This window comes from Anolis sagrei, chromosome 4 (assembly GCF_037176765.1).
Source record: "Anolis sagrei isolate rAnoSag1 chromosome 4, rAnoSag1.mat, whole genome shotgun sequence".
Lineage (NCBI taxonomy): Eukaryota > Metazoa > Chordata > Lepidosauria > Squamata > Dactyloidae > Anolis > Anolis sagrei.
In genome coordinates, this window is record NC_090024.1 from 33685561 (window position 1) to 33702037 (window position 16477).

At 41.1% G+C, this 16477-nt stretch overlaps 1 protein-coding gene across 5 annotated transcripts in view; it reads right to left on the reverse strand.

Moving 5' to 3' along the window:
* Nucleotides 1-16477, reverse strand: part of LOC132773507 (neural-cadherin-like) — a 54020-nt gene that overhangs the window by 20267 nt on the left and 17276 nt on the right. For all 5 annotated transcript variants that reach the window (XM_060772753.2, XM_067467348.1, XM_067467350.1 and 2 more), the window contains exons 9-20: nucleotides 15854-16022; nucleotides 15140-15310; nucleotides 13894-14066; nucleotides 13637-13804; nucleotides 12536-12785; nucleotides 9923-10050; nucleotides 7472-7658; nucleotides 5624-5767; nucleotides 4159-4442; nucleotides 2247-3864; nucleotides 1772-1865; nucleotides 430-614 (exon numbers count right to left, since the gene is read on the reverse strand). In XM_060772753.2, the coding sequence (XP_060628736.2) occupies nucleotides 430-614; nucleotides 1772-1865; nucleotides 2247-3864; nucleotides 4159-4442; nucleotides 5624-5767; nucleotides 7472-7658; nucleotides 9923-10050; nucleotides 12536-12785; nucleotides 13637-13804; nucleotides 13894-14066; nucleotides 15140-15310; nucleotides 15854-16022 (3571 nt within the window). The remainder of the gene's footprint in view (nucleotides 1-429; nucleotides 615-1771; nucleotides 1866-2246; nucleotides 3865-4158; nucleotides 4443-5623; nucleotides 5768-7471; nucleotides 7659-9922; nucleotides 10051-12535; nucleotides 12786-13636; nucleotides 13805-13893; nucleotides 14067-15139; nucleotides 15311-15853; nucleotides 16023-16477) is intronic.

Genomic DNA, 16477 nt, shown 5'->3' on the forward strand with positions numbered 1-16477 from the left:
CCTTCAAAGAGGGATTCAGACCGGTTCAAGAGTGATGGTACCCCACTGAGACTGTTAAACTTCAGCCTTCAGTCCCATAAGCTATTGCTTATTAGTCATACATTATTGCTCACTCAATTGTGGAACTGGACTACTCAACATTAAGAACATAGAAAGCTGCCTTGCACCAAATAGGACTAGTAGTCAACCGAACCTAGTACTGTCATCTCTGACTAAAAATTGTTCTCCAAAATTTCAGCAGGATTCTAGGATCTTTTGTAGTCCTATCTTGATATCCATGGCATTACTTGGTGGTCTTCAATCCAAGTATTAGTCAAGCCTGAACTTGCTTAGCTTCAGAAATAAAATGAGAACAGAGTGTTCACCATGATAGAGCATTAACAAGCATTAACAAGTATCTAGAAAGCATTCATTGCACTCATCTTTTACCTCTTATTCTGACAGACCCTGCATTGTGAGCAGCTTCTTCTTTGATTTCCTTTACAACCACCTTTACAGTTGAGACCACATCAGGCCAGATGCCATCTGTAACTTTAACCCTGAGGTCATATATTCCTGATGGAGTTCCTTCCTTTATACTTAGTAAACCAGAGTTATCATTGAGGATAAAATGCCTGGAAGATTAATTTACAAGACAGTACAAGTTCTAGTTAAATATGGGTACTCAGATCTCCAGCTTAATTATTGATTTTTATTTCGTGTCAAAAGCATTGCATAAATAAGTATAAAACTGATAAAATAGCAGCTAAATAATTTTTTGACCAAAACCAGGCAACAGCAACCAGATTGTCTGTAGCTTTAATCAATTATTCCTCTGTACATGAGGCAGGGCATTGTGGACAAGCATACAAGTGCAGAGTTGTTTGTTCTGCTCCACAGTCGCACAAGGTGGGACATGCAAAGAGCCTCCTCGAAGACTGAGTAAATACAGTTGGGCGTCCCCTGGGCAATGTTTCTTGTAAATTGATAATCTTTCCAAACCCAAAAGCATTGCTTTTAAACATTTTTATTGATGCATTTACCCACTGTGTCTGATTTGCATCTTCTTCAAATCATTCCCTTCTTAACTAGAACTACAAGTGTGTCTATGGATCCTTTTAACAAAGAAGCTTATTACTATCTCATACAGATCTTGAGTAGTGTTTTGTCTGGTAGATTATCTGTCAGCATTGATCTGGATTTTTTAAAATTTCTATCAGAAATGGGCAATTTTTGGCCCTCTGGGTGTTACTGCACTGCTGCTCCTACTGACTATGCTGACCTAGACTCATTAATATTGCAACCCAACACCTGGAAAGTTAAAATTGTTCATGCCTGATTTATATATTTGTCGATGACAACCACAGTAATTACAATAATTTGGAGACTTCTCAAACAAACTATCTTGCAACTGAATAATTCCTAATTGGTATGATTTTAGCTGATCATTATTAAGAAATACCTATGTATTAGGGGCCTTCCATACAGCTATATAACCCAGAATATCAAGGCTGAAAATCCCACAATATCTGCTTTGAACTGGGTTATATGAGTCCGCACTGCCATATATTCCGGTTCAAAGCAGAAAATGTGGGATTTCACCCAGCTGTGTGGAAGAAGCCCCAGTGAAAACTCTTTAAGAGTACAGTATGGGAATTAATGTCTTTGTTTTGATCATTTTATACTCACAAACTAAAAAGCTTGATCAAATGTCTTATTTACCAGTTAATAATTACACATACATTGGTATGGGTGGTTTTTGGGATAAAAGGAACTTTTAAATAGACATTACCTGGGTGCTTTTCCTTCAAAGTGATATGTCTTGTGATCCCAGTCATCATTATCTGGGGCATGAATCTGACCCAGGACTGTTGTAGGCAGGATACCTTTCAAAAGAAAATTAAACATGTATACTTTCTTGCAAGCCAGAAGACACAACTACAAACACATTAAGCTTTTAAGATGGCCTGTAGATGCAAGAGTGCTCTTGGGAGTGACAAAAGTTATGAGATGTGGGAAAGTGACCTGTATGTCAAAATGCATATGACTGTGCCCATGAAATCTACATAAATACATGAAATTACCTTTTGCAATTTGATTATTCATGGATTTGAATAATATGTTAGCTCTAGGAATCTCGAGGTCCTCCAACCTTAGTATAAATAATTATAATTATAACTATATGTGGTCAACTTTCAGTGGAGATATGCTCCTGCCCTCATAACTGGAAGCATGCAAACAGTTATGTCTCATCCCTATCTGCTTACCATTGTAGCTGTAGATGAGACACTCCATGTTACCAGCAGCATGAGGATGGTCATTTCGGTCTCCAATATTAACAGTTAATGTGTTGGTTGAGCTCATAGGAGGGTTCCCACTATCAGCAATCAGAATCCGCAAGTGAAATACCTTGTGCACCTCCCGGTCAAATGTATGCAGTGCAGTCAGCATTGCACTTCCATTGTTGAAGTCTTGCAAATTAAAATATGTCACACTACCAAAGTCACTCAGTAAGTGAAAGGAGAAAGGTGCTCCATTGGCTGGGCTGTCTCTGTCTTTAGCATACAGCAGAGTTGAGGTATCATTCATTTGGACAACCTGAGGAGAAGGAGTGTTTTCCCAAACGACTGGATTATACGGAGCATCAAACTCGGGGCCATTGTCATTAACATCTTGAAGAGCTACCAAAACAGTGGCACTGCTGCTCAGGGAAGGCTGCCCCATATCCGTTGCAATGACCACAAGCTGGTACTGTGCCACAGTCTCATAATCTAGCTCTCCAGCCACTATGACCCAGCCATCGTTGGACACAGAGAACCTCCCACTTGGATCTGACTTATTTAGTAATCGGTAAGAGAACCGTCCATTCAACCCAGAATCCAAATCAATAGCAATCACTTGAACCACTTTAGTACCAAGGGAGACATCTTCAGCCAGCCCTGCCACTTCATAAAACTGTGGATAAAACAGAGGAGCATGGTCATTGTAGTCCTCCACATAGATGACACAGTGAGCTATGCTGAAGAAATCCAGGTCCTCTCCTTTCACTGTCAAGTTAAAGACCCTTTCATGGGGTTTCTCAAAGTCTATCTCTTTTCTCAGTCGAATCACACCGAGCTTATTAGCTTTGTCCGTCTCGATGTAGAACTTGTGGTCATCATCTCCATCAAGGATGCTGAACGTCACCATAGCATTTTCTCCTTCGTCTTCATCAGTAGCCGACACCTCAGCAACCAAAGTGTTGACACTTGCTCCCTCGGAAACAAAGGCTGTGTAAATCTTTTGTGTGAAAGCTGGGGCATGGTCATTGATGTCAGTCACCAAAATTGTGGCAGTCCCCGTACCAGTAAGACCCCCTCCATCCTTTGCCTCAACGACTACCAAGTATTTGTCTTTTTTCTCTCTATCTAAGGTACTTAACACAGTATAGATAGTGCCAGTGATTGGATTAATTGAGAACAAGTTAAGGTTAATCTCATTTTTGACATTTTGAATAATACTGTAGGTTAACACAGCATTCTTTCCAGCTGCGGGGTCATCCAGGTCTATTGCCAACATCTCCATCACGGTGGAGTCAGCTGGAGAATCCTCTGGGATTTGCCCCATGAAACAGCCATCAGAGGCACAAAGGAAAAGCGGTGCATTGTCATTCACGTCCATTACTTCTATGATGACATCGGCAAACCCAGTGAGACCTTCACCGTCTTCATCAGTGGCAAGGACAAGGAAGCGCCACGTGGACCGTTTCTCTCTATCCAACTTCTCATTTGCAGTGATCTTCCCTGTGAGCTCATTGATACTGAACTCACTTTGGGCTCCTTGTCCATGCAACGAGTAGCGAAAGCAATTCTGCTTGGTTTCCTGGTCAGGGTCAGTTGCAGAAACCTGTAAGCAAACAAAAAGACTGACTGACTCTTATAAAAATGGCTGCCAAGACTCTAGGAATTCCTAGGGAACATAGTTTAGCTACGGTTCTGATGGCTTTTCATGATTAGCAAGAGAACTTGGTGTATTTCGACAGAGCTCTCAAGATTATCTTTCCTCTGCCCTTCTGGTTTTAACAGGTTGTTATCCTAAATTATTTTCACAAGCTTGTTTTATAAGCCTTTTATATGTTCAATGTAGTTTTATATAGTGCACACACAACCATAATGTCAGAGTCAAAGATGTATGGCTTACTTGTAAAACAAGCACAGGTAGGTCAGCAAGCTCCTCTAAGACGCTGCCATGGTATTCGTCCTGAGAGAAGACAGGTGCTTCATCATTTATATTGATTACATTAATTACAACAAGTGTGTGGTTCTCCCATTTTCCATCAGAAGTCACCAACTGGAGCTTATAGTGCTGCTGTTGTTCGTAATCGAGATGCTGGGCAATCAAAATGGTGCCCTTCTCAGGTTCCACATAAAAATCTCCTTGCTCGTTTCCTGAAGTTATCTGATATCTCAGTTTGGCATTAGATCCTAAAAAACAAACACAAACATGGCTGTCCTTTTTAGCACACAGGAGAGTTCAGTGCTTTATTCATTCTTTGGCAAATAAATGGTCTGTATTAGTAGGAACAGGAATGCTCAGAGATTATTTGGGGCACAGACAATATGCTGCCCCAAAGAACGGTTGTATTTCATCAGTGCTAACCAGCATGAAGGCTGATGGGAGATGCAGTCCAACATCATCTAGAACAGCGTTTCTCAGACTGGGGAATGGGACCCCTGGGGGGGGGTCACGAGGGGGTTTCAGAGCGGTCACCAAAGAACGTCAGAAAATACATATTTCTAATGGTTTTAGGAACCTCTTTGGCAGAGAAGGCTGAAGATCCCTCCACCTGTCCTTCTCTTCCTTTTTGGAAACAGATGGTGAATCCTCCCACCAAAATCCCTCCTCCTGCTGTGATTGGCTGGCTGTAAGACTTGAGATTCCAAGTGGGGAGGAAAGAGCAGGCATGCTCAGCGCATGGCAGTGTGGTGCGCATGAGCGGGTGAGGGAGAGCGCCTGAGACTTGTGCCCCTTCAAGGCAGGGAGGCCCTTTGATTGTAGATTAACTATAAATCTCAGCAACTACAACTCCCAAATGACAAAATCAATCCCGCCCCCCGAACCCCACCGGTATTCAAATTTGGGCATACTGGATACTTGTGCCAAATTTGGTCCAGTGAATTAAAATACATCCTGCATATCAGATAGTTACATTAAGATTCATAGCAGTAGCAAAATTACAGTTACGAAGGTGTAACAAAAATAATTTTATGGTTGGGGATCACCACAACATGAGGAACTGTATTAAGGGGTCGTGGCATTAGGAAGATTGAGAACCACTGATGTAGAAAAAGCTATCCACCATACCTCAGATTCAAAGTGTCTCTGAGGAAAATGTTCACTTATGTTCATAATCCTAGTTTTTATTCTTCCAAATACAGTTTGAATAAGACCATGTCTTGGGGATATTGGTTTTGTAAACTGCAGAATGTGTAACTTTTAAATTAGTATTGCCATGTACCGTATTCTATAGCTCCATTAGTATTACATCAGATATGTAAAATGTTTCTTTCCCAACATGCCAATCTCAATATTGTTATCACTGCTTCCAAATGAAAGATGCCACTGAAGTCAAGACTGCACAGAAAAGAAAGATGCATACACTTACCTTCATCCTTATCAGTTGCAGTTGCTGTCAAAACAGCATAGCCAACATCCTGGTCCTCATCCACATCAGTTTCATACACCAAATGTGGGAAAGCAGGACAATTGTCATTTACATCGCTAATAAATATCCTCACATATGCAGTATCTGGAAAAATAAGTCATTCATTATTAGCTTCTAGAGTTTGAATATGACTACCTCACAACCTCATTTTGGGCCTTCTTCTGTCCTAAGGGAATATGTAATGCGAAAACTTTCCATTAAAACCTTGCTGTCCATGTGGCACCAGCAAATCATAGGAGGAACAAAAGAGCACCTCATCCCAGGAAACCTCCCGACAAAAAGCAGAAATTTATTTATTTATTTATTTTAAATATTTACATTCCACACTTCTCATCCTGCAGGGGACTCAGGGCAGAGCACAACATATATACGGCAAACATTCAATGACGGAACATAAAACCATAAATATTTACAAACATTATCAATCTTTGATTTTAACATTGAGAGTAGTGATTTGTTTTCCAAATTCAAGCAGCACATTAATCAAAAGACAGTCAAAATAGCTCAATTTGGGAAGTTCATATTATATGAGGGAATGTATAGGTGAGTGAGTTTCCTAGCTCTCTCTGACCCTTACTGCTGTGTACAAACTGGGGACAAATATCTGTAACAGGGGTCATTCTCTAGCCATTTATCTTGCCCACACAGTTTAATACCCTGGAAAATCATGGATCAAACTACATCAAAGACTGAAAGATCAGTGCTTTAATTTCCAAAAAGTGCAGCCTTGATTTGAGCTGAGACCAATGTTCATCGATGGGGAAGACCAAAAGCTTTCCTCTACCCACTTTTCAAGTAATAGTTCATCTCCTGTGAGTTGGGAGCTTACCAAAGGACACAGAAGCCTCCATTGGTGCCAATAGAGTTTTCCCCTATTTTTTAATTCCTCAGACAATGGTATGTGGGGACTTTAAAATAAAAAACTATACGGGCAGAAGGTTTAAACTTCCCATACTGTTGCTTGTCTTGATCTGTAAGTGAGACCAGGTGTGTTTTACTTGAAAGTAAAAACAATAGATCATTAGCTGCATGCTACATGTTTAATAGATCATATAGATCACAGGGGAATTCCAGACAGGAAACAATCAGAGCCAGCTAACACTTCCCAACAAAGATTCCCCCAGGCAGGAACCAGCCAGGCTTTCAAACTGCAAGGCCATTCAATGCTCTTTTTTATGATAAATTTTTATTTTAAAATTGTAATGCACCATAATACATATTACAAACATATACACAATTACCCCTCAGCCCACCACTTGTGCAACCCACCACCTTGGCTCCTGACACTGATTTACGCAGAGCCATTCAATGCTAATCAAAGTGGCCAACTGCAAAATTCACACTTGACTCAAATAGACAAGAGTTCTTTCTTGGACATTCTGAAAATTTCACAGATACGTAAGTCCCACTTGCCTAGTTTCCAACAGACCTCACAACCTCTGAGGATGCCTGCCATAGATGTGGGCAAAACATCAGGAGAGAATACTTCTGGAACATTTCCATATAGCCCGGAAAACTCACAGCAACCCAATGATTCCGGCCAAGAAAACCTTCGACAAAACACTGAACCTAAATTGCTCACAGAGCTGACGCAAACAAATAAGGTCTCCTACTCAATATATTTGTGTCTGATTTGTGGGAGGTGATGAGGATGAAGGTAGAAAAGAACCAGTAGACTCATCTCTATTCTCCTTCACTAAGAACAACTTATTAACAGAGTTTCTTTTGGTGAATGGGTTTATTCTTTATTTTCAGGGCTTGGTTCACCTTCACGACCGCTATGATTACCTGTGTTAGGTTGTCCATAAATACCAGGCCTGGCTGATTCAGAAGAATCCTGAGACTGGACTTCAATCAAGTAAGATGCTCTCTTCTCCCTATCAAACGATGCCAAGGTGGAAATGACTCCTGATGTGGAGTCGATGGTGAAGTACTGGTAATCTCCACTAGAATCCTTTAGTATGGAATAGTGTACCTGTAATGGAGGAATATTCCAGGTGAGTCAAGCTTTCTAATCCATACAATAATAATAATAATAATAATAATAATAATAATAATAATACACTTTTTAATATTCTGCTTTATCTCCCCAGAGGGACGCAGAGTGAATTACAATATACACATGAGGCAAATATTCAATGTCTTTTACACACAGTAACAATGACATACAACACAGACAACGGTAAAGGCCTTCCCCTTTTTTTCCATCTCTGGCATCTGGTGGTGATGCTCAATTCTGGTCATGAGGAGGTGCTCTTGTTCCATTTTTTCCATGCCGAAGAGCTTGTTGTCCATAGACATCTCCAATTATGTTGCCGGCATGTCTGCATATCTGTATGGGGTGCCCTTTTACCTTCCCGCCGAGACTTTACCTATTGATCTACTCACATTGCATGCTTTCAAACTGCTAGGTTGGCAGAAGCTAGGGCTGACAGTCGGGAGCTCACCCTGACTCGCAGCTTTGAACTTCCAACCTTCCAGTCAGCAGATTTCTTACAGCTAGTGGTTTAACCTGCTGTGCTACTGTGACCTCTTGGTCATCCATTTTCAATGCAAAAGGCTTCAAAAAGTTATATTTGGAGCTCAATAGAGAAACCAGCACTGGAATCAGTACTGACAATTGAAATGCACTTCTTAAATTTCCCACAATGTTTCCAGAGTAATGCTATTTTAGGGGCATCACAGTTGCCTTTTCAATAGTATTCAATTGAAGTTATTTAAATGAAGATTTTCAGACTCAGCAATTTGGGGTTTAAGAAAGGTGGAGAGACCTTGGGTAGCTGTTTGTACAGTAACAAACCCAGTCAGAGTGTTGCAGTCTCCAGAATGCTAAAGGACTGAGTTGGAGCGAACGGAGTACAGGGAAGATGGCCAGGTTAATTAAATGAAGAACTCAAGAGGTACAATGCTTGTACATTCATTATTAAATACATCCCACATTCCCACGTTCCCAGTCTGGTGAGATCAATATCAACTCTTAAAGAACCCTAAAAGGTTAGTGAAAGTCTATCATTTCCCACCATATTTGCCCCAGTTCCTCAGACTGCCTCCCTGAAAATACAATCACATTTACTCAAGGATTGAATTGCTCTGTGCCTTCTTCAAAGAAAACAAATTGCCACTCTGAAAGCTCTTTATTTTCCTTCACTACTTGCTCCCATTAAATCATCCAACTATTTCTCTAGACAATTTCCTGCACCTGATGTAACAAAACAGTCTTTCTTGTCGGCCATCTGCTCTGATTAACATGATGTTATGCTATTAGTAATGTATTGAAATAGACTTTCTTGTTGGTCATTTGCTATTATTAATATGATATTATGCGATTAATTGTGTTATTTATGGTATAGTCCCATCTCTTATTGCTTCTTGGTGGTGCAGCAGGTTAAACTGCTGAACTGTTGAACTTGCTGATTGAAAGGTTGGCAGTTTGAATCCAGGGAGGAGGGTGAGCTCCTGCTGTTAGGCACAGCTTCTGCCAACCTAGCAGTTTGAAAACATACAAATGTAAGATCAATAGTTAACACTTATGTGGGAAGGTGATGCCACTCCATGTGGTCATGATGGCCATATGATCTAAGAGGTATCTACGGACAATGCTGGTTCTTTGCCTTAGAAATGGAGATGAGCACGACCCCCAGAGTTGGGCATGACTAGACTTAATGTCAGGGGAAACCTTTACCTTTACTGCTTCTTACAAACTTCACTAAAAGTTTGTAAGAAGCATGTTTGTGTTGCTTTTTACTTGTTTGGTAAGACCTCTAGTTCCTGAAGCAAACATTTTTCTCAACACTCTTGCTAACCACATTGGTAAAGGGTTGTTCTCTCCTGACGTTTTGCCTGGATCTATGGCAGGCATCCTCAGAGGTTGTGAGGATGCGTGCCATAGATGCAGGCAAAATGTCAGGAGAGAATGCTTCTAGAATATGGCCATATAGTCAGAAAAACCTACAACAACCCAGTGATTCCAGCCATGAAAGCCTTCGGCAATACATTGGTAATGTCTTGCACATTTTTCCTGACCTGGTTTATACACTTTAGATGAAGTTTTATTAGTACTTTTGAGCAAATCAAGCATTTCAAAGAATTTTTAATTGTTTGACTTATCAATCTTTTTAATCAGTTCCATCCTTTCAGAAAGATCTTGAAGTTAAAAACAACTGCTAACAAGTTCCCTGGAACAGATTATATTAAAATTCAGTTCAATGGCACTGTTTCCAGCTACTTAGTCACACTCACCTCTCCATTGAGACCTGAGTCTGCATCAGTCGCTAGAACCTGCATAACGGAGGTACCAATACCTGCTCCTTCAGGTACAGAAACTTCATAAGTAGAAGAAGTGAAGAATGGGACATTATCATTCACATCTGCAGAACAAAGAGATGTTTACCATCCTGCAACCTTTGTCATCAAATGTTCCTATATTTTAATACTAGACTACGATGTTTTTAATGAAAGTTGTGTTTTTATTTAATAACTCATAAAAGCAAATTATGAAGAATATCTTCCTCTTGCTGTCAGCAGTTTTATGGAGGCTGTCCCATAGATATCATTCATCATTTCCCCCTTTAACCCGCCTGACAAAGCCATACCCAATGTCCTGCGTTATTATCAAAATCAAGTCAAGCCCAATATCTGAAACACAGGGTCGAAACAGGACACATTGGCTGATAACCTGTTAGTCACACATGTAGGTATTAAGTCCACTGTATTTCTGCACAGGTCTTCTTTTGGCTGTTGTACAAGTTGACGTTCTCTTCCACTCTTAACAATGACCAATCCCTCTCATAGACTCACCATGCAGCAGCTGCACCCCCCCCACCCCCCCAATTGTCACTCAGTGGTCGTGAAGAAAGAGAGATCAAAGAAACAACTCCATAAATAGAATAATTGAATCATCTATCCAGGTCCTCTGGAGGATAGTGGCAGTTTTCCGTATTATTATTATTATTATTAACTTTATTTGTACCCCGCGAGCATCTCCCGAAGGACTCGATGCGGCTTACACAGGCCGAAGCCATAAAACACAATACAATACAGAACATAACAAATAATAATAACAAAGCAAATCAAAATTAAAAGCAAATCAAAATCAGAAATTAGCAAGACAGCAATAACAATACATCACGACATATTAAAACTGGTTCGGCCGGCGAGAGGGGTACAAGGTAAAAGTGCTGATATGATAGGAGGGGCGTAGGAATTAAAGTACGGTGTGCAGCAAATGTTAATTGTGCTAAAGTGCTATTAGGACTTGGGATGGGGATTCCTAATCCGGGAAGGCACAACGGAACAACCAAGTTTTCAGATTCCTTCTGAAAACTGCTAGTGTGGGGGCCTGTCGGAGATCTTTTGGAAGGGCGTTCCAGAGTCGGGGGGCCGCCATGGAGAAGGCCCTGTCCCGTGTCCCCACCAAGCGCGCTTGCGACGTGGGTGGGATCACGAGCAGGGCCTCCCCAGATGATCGAAGCGAGCGTGTGGGTTCGTAGATGGAGATACGGTCACGCAGGTAGGGTGGTCCCAAACCGTTTAGGGCTTTTTTACTGTATATATTCAAGTATAAGCCTAGTTTTTCAACCCTTTTTTAGGCTGAAAAAGCCCCCCTAGGCTTAAACTTAGGTGAGAGTCCTGGTGGGAAGATGTGGGGCTGAAAAAAGGGCTTCTTTCAGCCCCACACCTTCGTGCCAGGACCCTCACCTCTCTGGCCCACTTTACCTCCGAACATGTCTCTCCCTATGAACCATCAAGGACTTCAAGATAATCTGGGGAGACCCTGCTCTCGGTCCTGCCACCATCGCAGTTGCATTAGGTGGGAACAAGAGGCAGGGCCTTCTCTGTGGTGACCCCTCGGCTGCGGAACTCCCTTCCTAAAGAAGTTAGATCTGCCCCTTCCCTCCTGACTTTTCACAAGACACTTAAGACTTGGCTGTGGGAGCAAGCGTTCACAAAATAGACAGTTTTGGCTTAGATGAGATTGTATGGATTGCATTTTTTGGACTAATTTGGAGCACATTTTAAACTTGGTGAACTGTTTTTAAATGTATCATTATTATCATTTTATGTAATTGTATATTTTATATTGTTGGAAGCCACCCTGAGTCCCTCTTTGGAGGTCAAGAAGAGGATGGGATACAAATGTTCTAAATAAATAAATAAGCCCAGCTCTCCTTCCTCTCCTCCCCTCTCACGCAGTGCGCACCTTCCTCTCCTCCTTTCTCGGCACCAGTCTTTCCCACTTTTCCTTATTCATATACACATAGCATTTCCCCCAAAATGTATAGTTAATTATTGGAAGGTGATTATTGGAAGGATACGTAAGCACATTTACATTGAAGAAGGTTAGAATAATTATTTAATCAGAGTCAGACAGTTTTATGCCTTAAATTACAGATTTATGTAAATATCCAAAAACATTTAACCTATTCATGCCTCAATTAATGCAATTTTATGGGCATCTATTTTTATTTTGAAATTTACCAGTAGATGTTGCATTTCCAACCCTTGGTTTGTTCTTGAGTCAATAAGTTTCCCCAGTTTTTTGTGGTAAAATTAGGTGCCTCGGCTTATATTCGGGTTGGTTTATACTTGAGTATATATGGCACTCATTCTGCTTCTTGCTACAGAGAATGGTCAGACACCAGCCGCATTATCTAGCAGCCATACAAGCACCATGGGGAACTGCAGCTGCTCAGTAGTGGGTCCTTGTAGCCAAGTTCCAAGTGCAGGTTTATTATGCTGCATTGATCTTGGCCAGTATCCTAAAGCTCATCAGGTTGCAGATTCTGAATAGAGTGCAATGTTCTAAAATTTAAAATGAAAGTATCCCTTCTGTCATTTCATTAGGGGACTGACCTGTTATATTAACACAAACAGTGGTGAAGGATGCCAAAGGGATGGTTGCTACGTTCTGAGCTTTGATGCTCAGTGTGAACAGCTTGGTGGTCTCAAAGTCAAGGGGTTCAGCGACCAGAAGTGAAGCAGATCCATCGGCTCTGTTTGGTTTGAGGTAGAAACGGACAGGCATATTAGTCTCTGGAACCTGTCCCTCCTCTAGGTGATACGTAACTCTTGGATCGCCCAGCGGTGATGTGGCTTTGACACTCTGGAAGCAAGCAAGGCAAACAACACACACAAACTGTGAAGCACAACAGTGTGGGAAGGAACATTTCAAAATGAAATTTTTGAGATCAGACTGTTAAAAACAAATTAACTGAAAGAATGATCCTTGTTAATCAATTTTCTTTTCCCAGAAACCCTCCTATGGGTAATTTTGGAAATTGTAGTCTACAAAAATACATTTTACTTTTATCTTATTTATATCCAGCCTTTTTCCTGATATGGGATGAATTTGATTTATATTCTAAGCTCTGATCTCAAGACCCTTCCAGATCATACAGTTATACCACTGTGATTCCACTTTAACTTCAACGTATTAACACCCTATGGAATTCCGGCTGAGACTTCTAACTACTCTTGCTTAACTGTACACCAGGATTCTATAGGATGGAATCCTGGTAGTTAATGTGGCATCATAATGCCATAATTGAGCTCCAAGTGGCACAGCGGGTTAAACAACAAAGCTGCTGAACATGCTGACCAAAAGGTCAGCAGTTTGAATCCGGGGAGCGGGGTGTGCTCTCACTGTTAGCCCCAGCTTCTGCCAATTTAGCAGTTCAAAAACATGCAAACGTGAGTAGATGAATAGGTACTGCTCCGGTGGGAAGGTAACAGCACTCCATGCAATCATGCTGGCCACATGACCTTGGAGGCATCTATGGACAACGCCAGGTCTTTGGCTTAGAAATGGAGATGAGTACCACCCCCCAGAGTCGGACACAACTAGACTTAATGTCATGGGGAAACCTTTACCTTTAATGCCATAATTATGTAGTGTGAAAGGAATGCTACAGCTAAGATGTTAATGAGAGTGGGGCAGGAAAAGTCACAGCATACCACTATCTTGGTGTCACGGGCTGTGCTCTCTGGGATTGTGACTGAATATGAACTTTCATCCCATTGTGGTGACTGATTAAGCACATCCGTAATAGTGACTGTCAATTCCACAGTGCTGCTCCGGTTGCCTCCATCGGTGGCTGTGATGTATCTGTTTATCTGGAATGTCTGCAAAACAATTTGTAATTGCTACTGACAAAAGTTGAAACAGTGATATAATATAATCAGAAGTGATACAATGTAATCAGAGGAGGTACCTGAGAGATGACATGATTCACATATACCCAGCCTGTGCTGGGGTTGATTTTGAAATATTCTGGCTCCTGCTGCACCATGGAGTAGGTAATGGCAGCATTCACACCCTGGTCATCATCATGAGCTGTAGCACAAAGAAAACTTGTTCCCACTGGCGTATCTTCACGGAGGAAATCTTTCAAAAGAGAAATATACAGTACCTTTTGAGTATATCCTGGCGTAGTGCAGTGATGGATTAAGCAATGGAAGCCATAGCCTCATCTTGCTGATTGAATTAGCTCTACTGGCAATGTTTGCCATGTTTTTGGATGGAGTTTTTGTATCATCCCCCTCCCTGGTCAGCAGTAAGAACATTAAAAGTGCCCCTTAATCTTGTCCACTGTTATGACTCCAACAAAGGGTTTTCGGACTCCCAGCATCCGAAAGGAAGGCTGATAAGGACTTCTATCTTAAACCCTGGGAGTGATGCTACCTGACAGTCTTAAAAACACTGGTTTTAAATGAACCAATGATAAGACTCTGTGTAAGAGAAGTGTTCTTGTGGGTTCTCTGGTGTTTGCCACAGTTCATGGTTTGCCTTTGAAAAAGCAGATCTTTCCACCATTGTCATCACACCATTCCAATGATTGATATTATCATTCCTTTACAACCTGGTGAATAATGGAAAGGCTGCACAGCAGCAATCTCACCTTCCTTGTAACTACCATTCTTTTTATACTGTTATTTGCATATGTCAATTGAAAACAATCTGCCCTCTGTGTCTACAGATTCTGTATCTAAAGCTTTAACTATCCATGGCTTTAAAGCACATTTAAATATTCCAAAACCTTGATTTTGCCATTTTATATAAAAGACACCATTTTATTGTTGAAGGCTTTCATGGCCAGAATCACTGGATTGTTGTAGGTTTTTTGGGGCTATATGGCCATGTTCTAGAGGCATTCTGTCCTGACGTTTCGCCTGCATCTATGGCCATAGATGCAGGCGAAAACATCAGGAGAGAATGCCTCTAGAACATGGCCACATAGCTCGAAAAAACCTACAACAACCCAGACACCATTTTACCACACAATTGTATATAATGAGACTTGGTCATCCATGGATTTTGGAATAACACCCTAACAAATACCAAGATCTCAACGTATAAGAAATTACTTGTGGTAGTACATGAATGGGCACTCTCTATCTATATTCAATGATGAGTGTACATTCATTCTCATAAACAACCGCCTGTGGCAGTCTACTTACATTGATACCGGCTGTTTTCAAACTTTGGATCATTGTCATTTACATCAGCAATGTAGATAGTAATCTGACACATTCCAATCAGGGGCTCCTGGGCTTGATCCGTAGCAATCACAGAGAGCATATACTCCCTCTGCTTCTCTCGGTCAAAACTCCGAGTTGTAGTGATGACACCTAAACAGAAACAACACTTGAAGTTTCTCAAGTTGGTCCTGACATGAAAAAAGGGGGATTCAAATCCTTGTTTCCAGAGTTGTAGCCACTACATTGTACTGGTTCAAAGACGATTATTTAATATGAATCACAAGTTCTCTGACTATGTTGTTATTGTGTGCTTTCAGCTTGTTTCTGACATATAATGATCCTAAGGCAAACCCAATTAGAGGGTTTTCTGGGCAAAATTTGTTCAGAAGAGGCCTGTCATTACCTTTCTAAAGTTGAAAGAGTGTGATTTGCCCAAGGTCACCCAGTGGGTCACCAAATAAAATGAAAACCATGATTTTCAGGGCTCTGCTTCAAGACCCAAACCACTACCTCTCACTGGCTCTTCTCCCATTTCCCTGTTAATATACCTGGGACAATGGTGGGAACAAAGAGCAGGGCCACCAAGATAAAGAACAAAGACATAGACTAAAAACAGGAGAGAGGCATTAACGAGATATTCTGATCCAATCACACCTGGGAGCTCTCTGCTAGGACAAGTACATTTCTTCTTACCTGAGTCAGGATCAATGCTGAAGCCTGGCGAAGCCCCATCCCTGTGCATGAGGCTGTACTTCACTTCCCCATTCTGGCCAAGGTCTGCGTCATAGGCTTCCACTCGCAAAATATAGGTGCCCGGAGGCTGGTTTTCTAGTACCCAGGTGTTGTCTCTGTAGTAAGCACACTAAAATAGAAATCTGTTAGCAAGCCTTCCAAAAAGCAGTCTTTCCCAGCTTTAGCGTACTTTGAACATCATACATGCAAAACATCCTTTAGGCATGTCGGAGTACAGCTCCAATCAGCACAATCAATCATATGGAGCAACAAAAAAAAAAGCATAATTGCCTTCAACATTTCATACACATAAACAGGCACATATGTAGCCAAGCAACATCAGTGTGTGGGTAACAAGAGCTTGGATGTTATTAATGAGAAAGACTACCCAAATCCCTAAATTTGGTAGCTTCTGGAAGCAGAAGGCTTCATTTATTTAGGGATTTCTTTTCAGTTTCAGAAGTTTCTTGGGGTTTGGGGGTGTAGTATCGATAACACAGTTCTCATGCCTGATTTGGGGAAAGAATAGTATATTGTCAAGATTTCATTAAGGCTGATCAGAACTTTATAGAGTTTAGTTTTTTC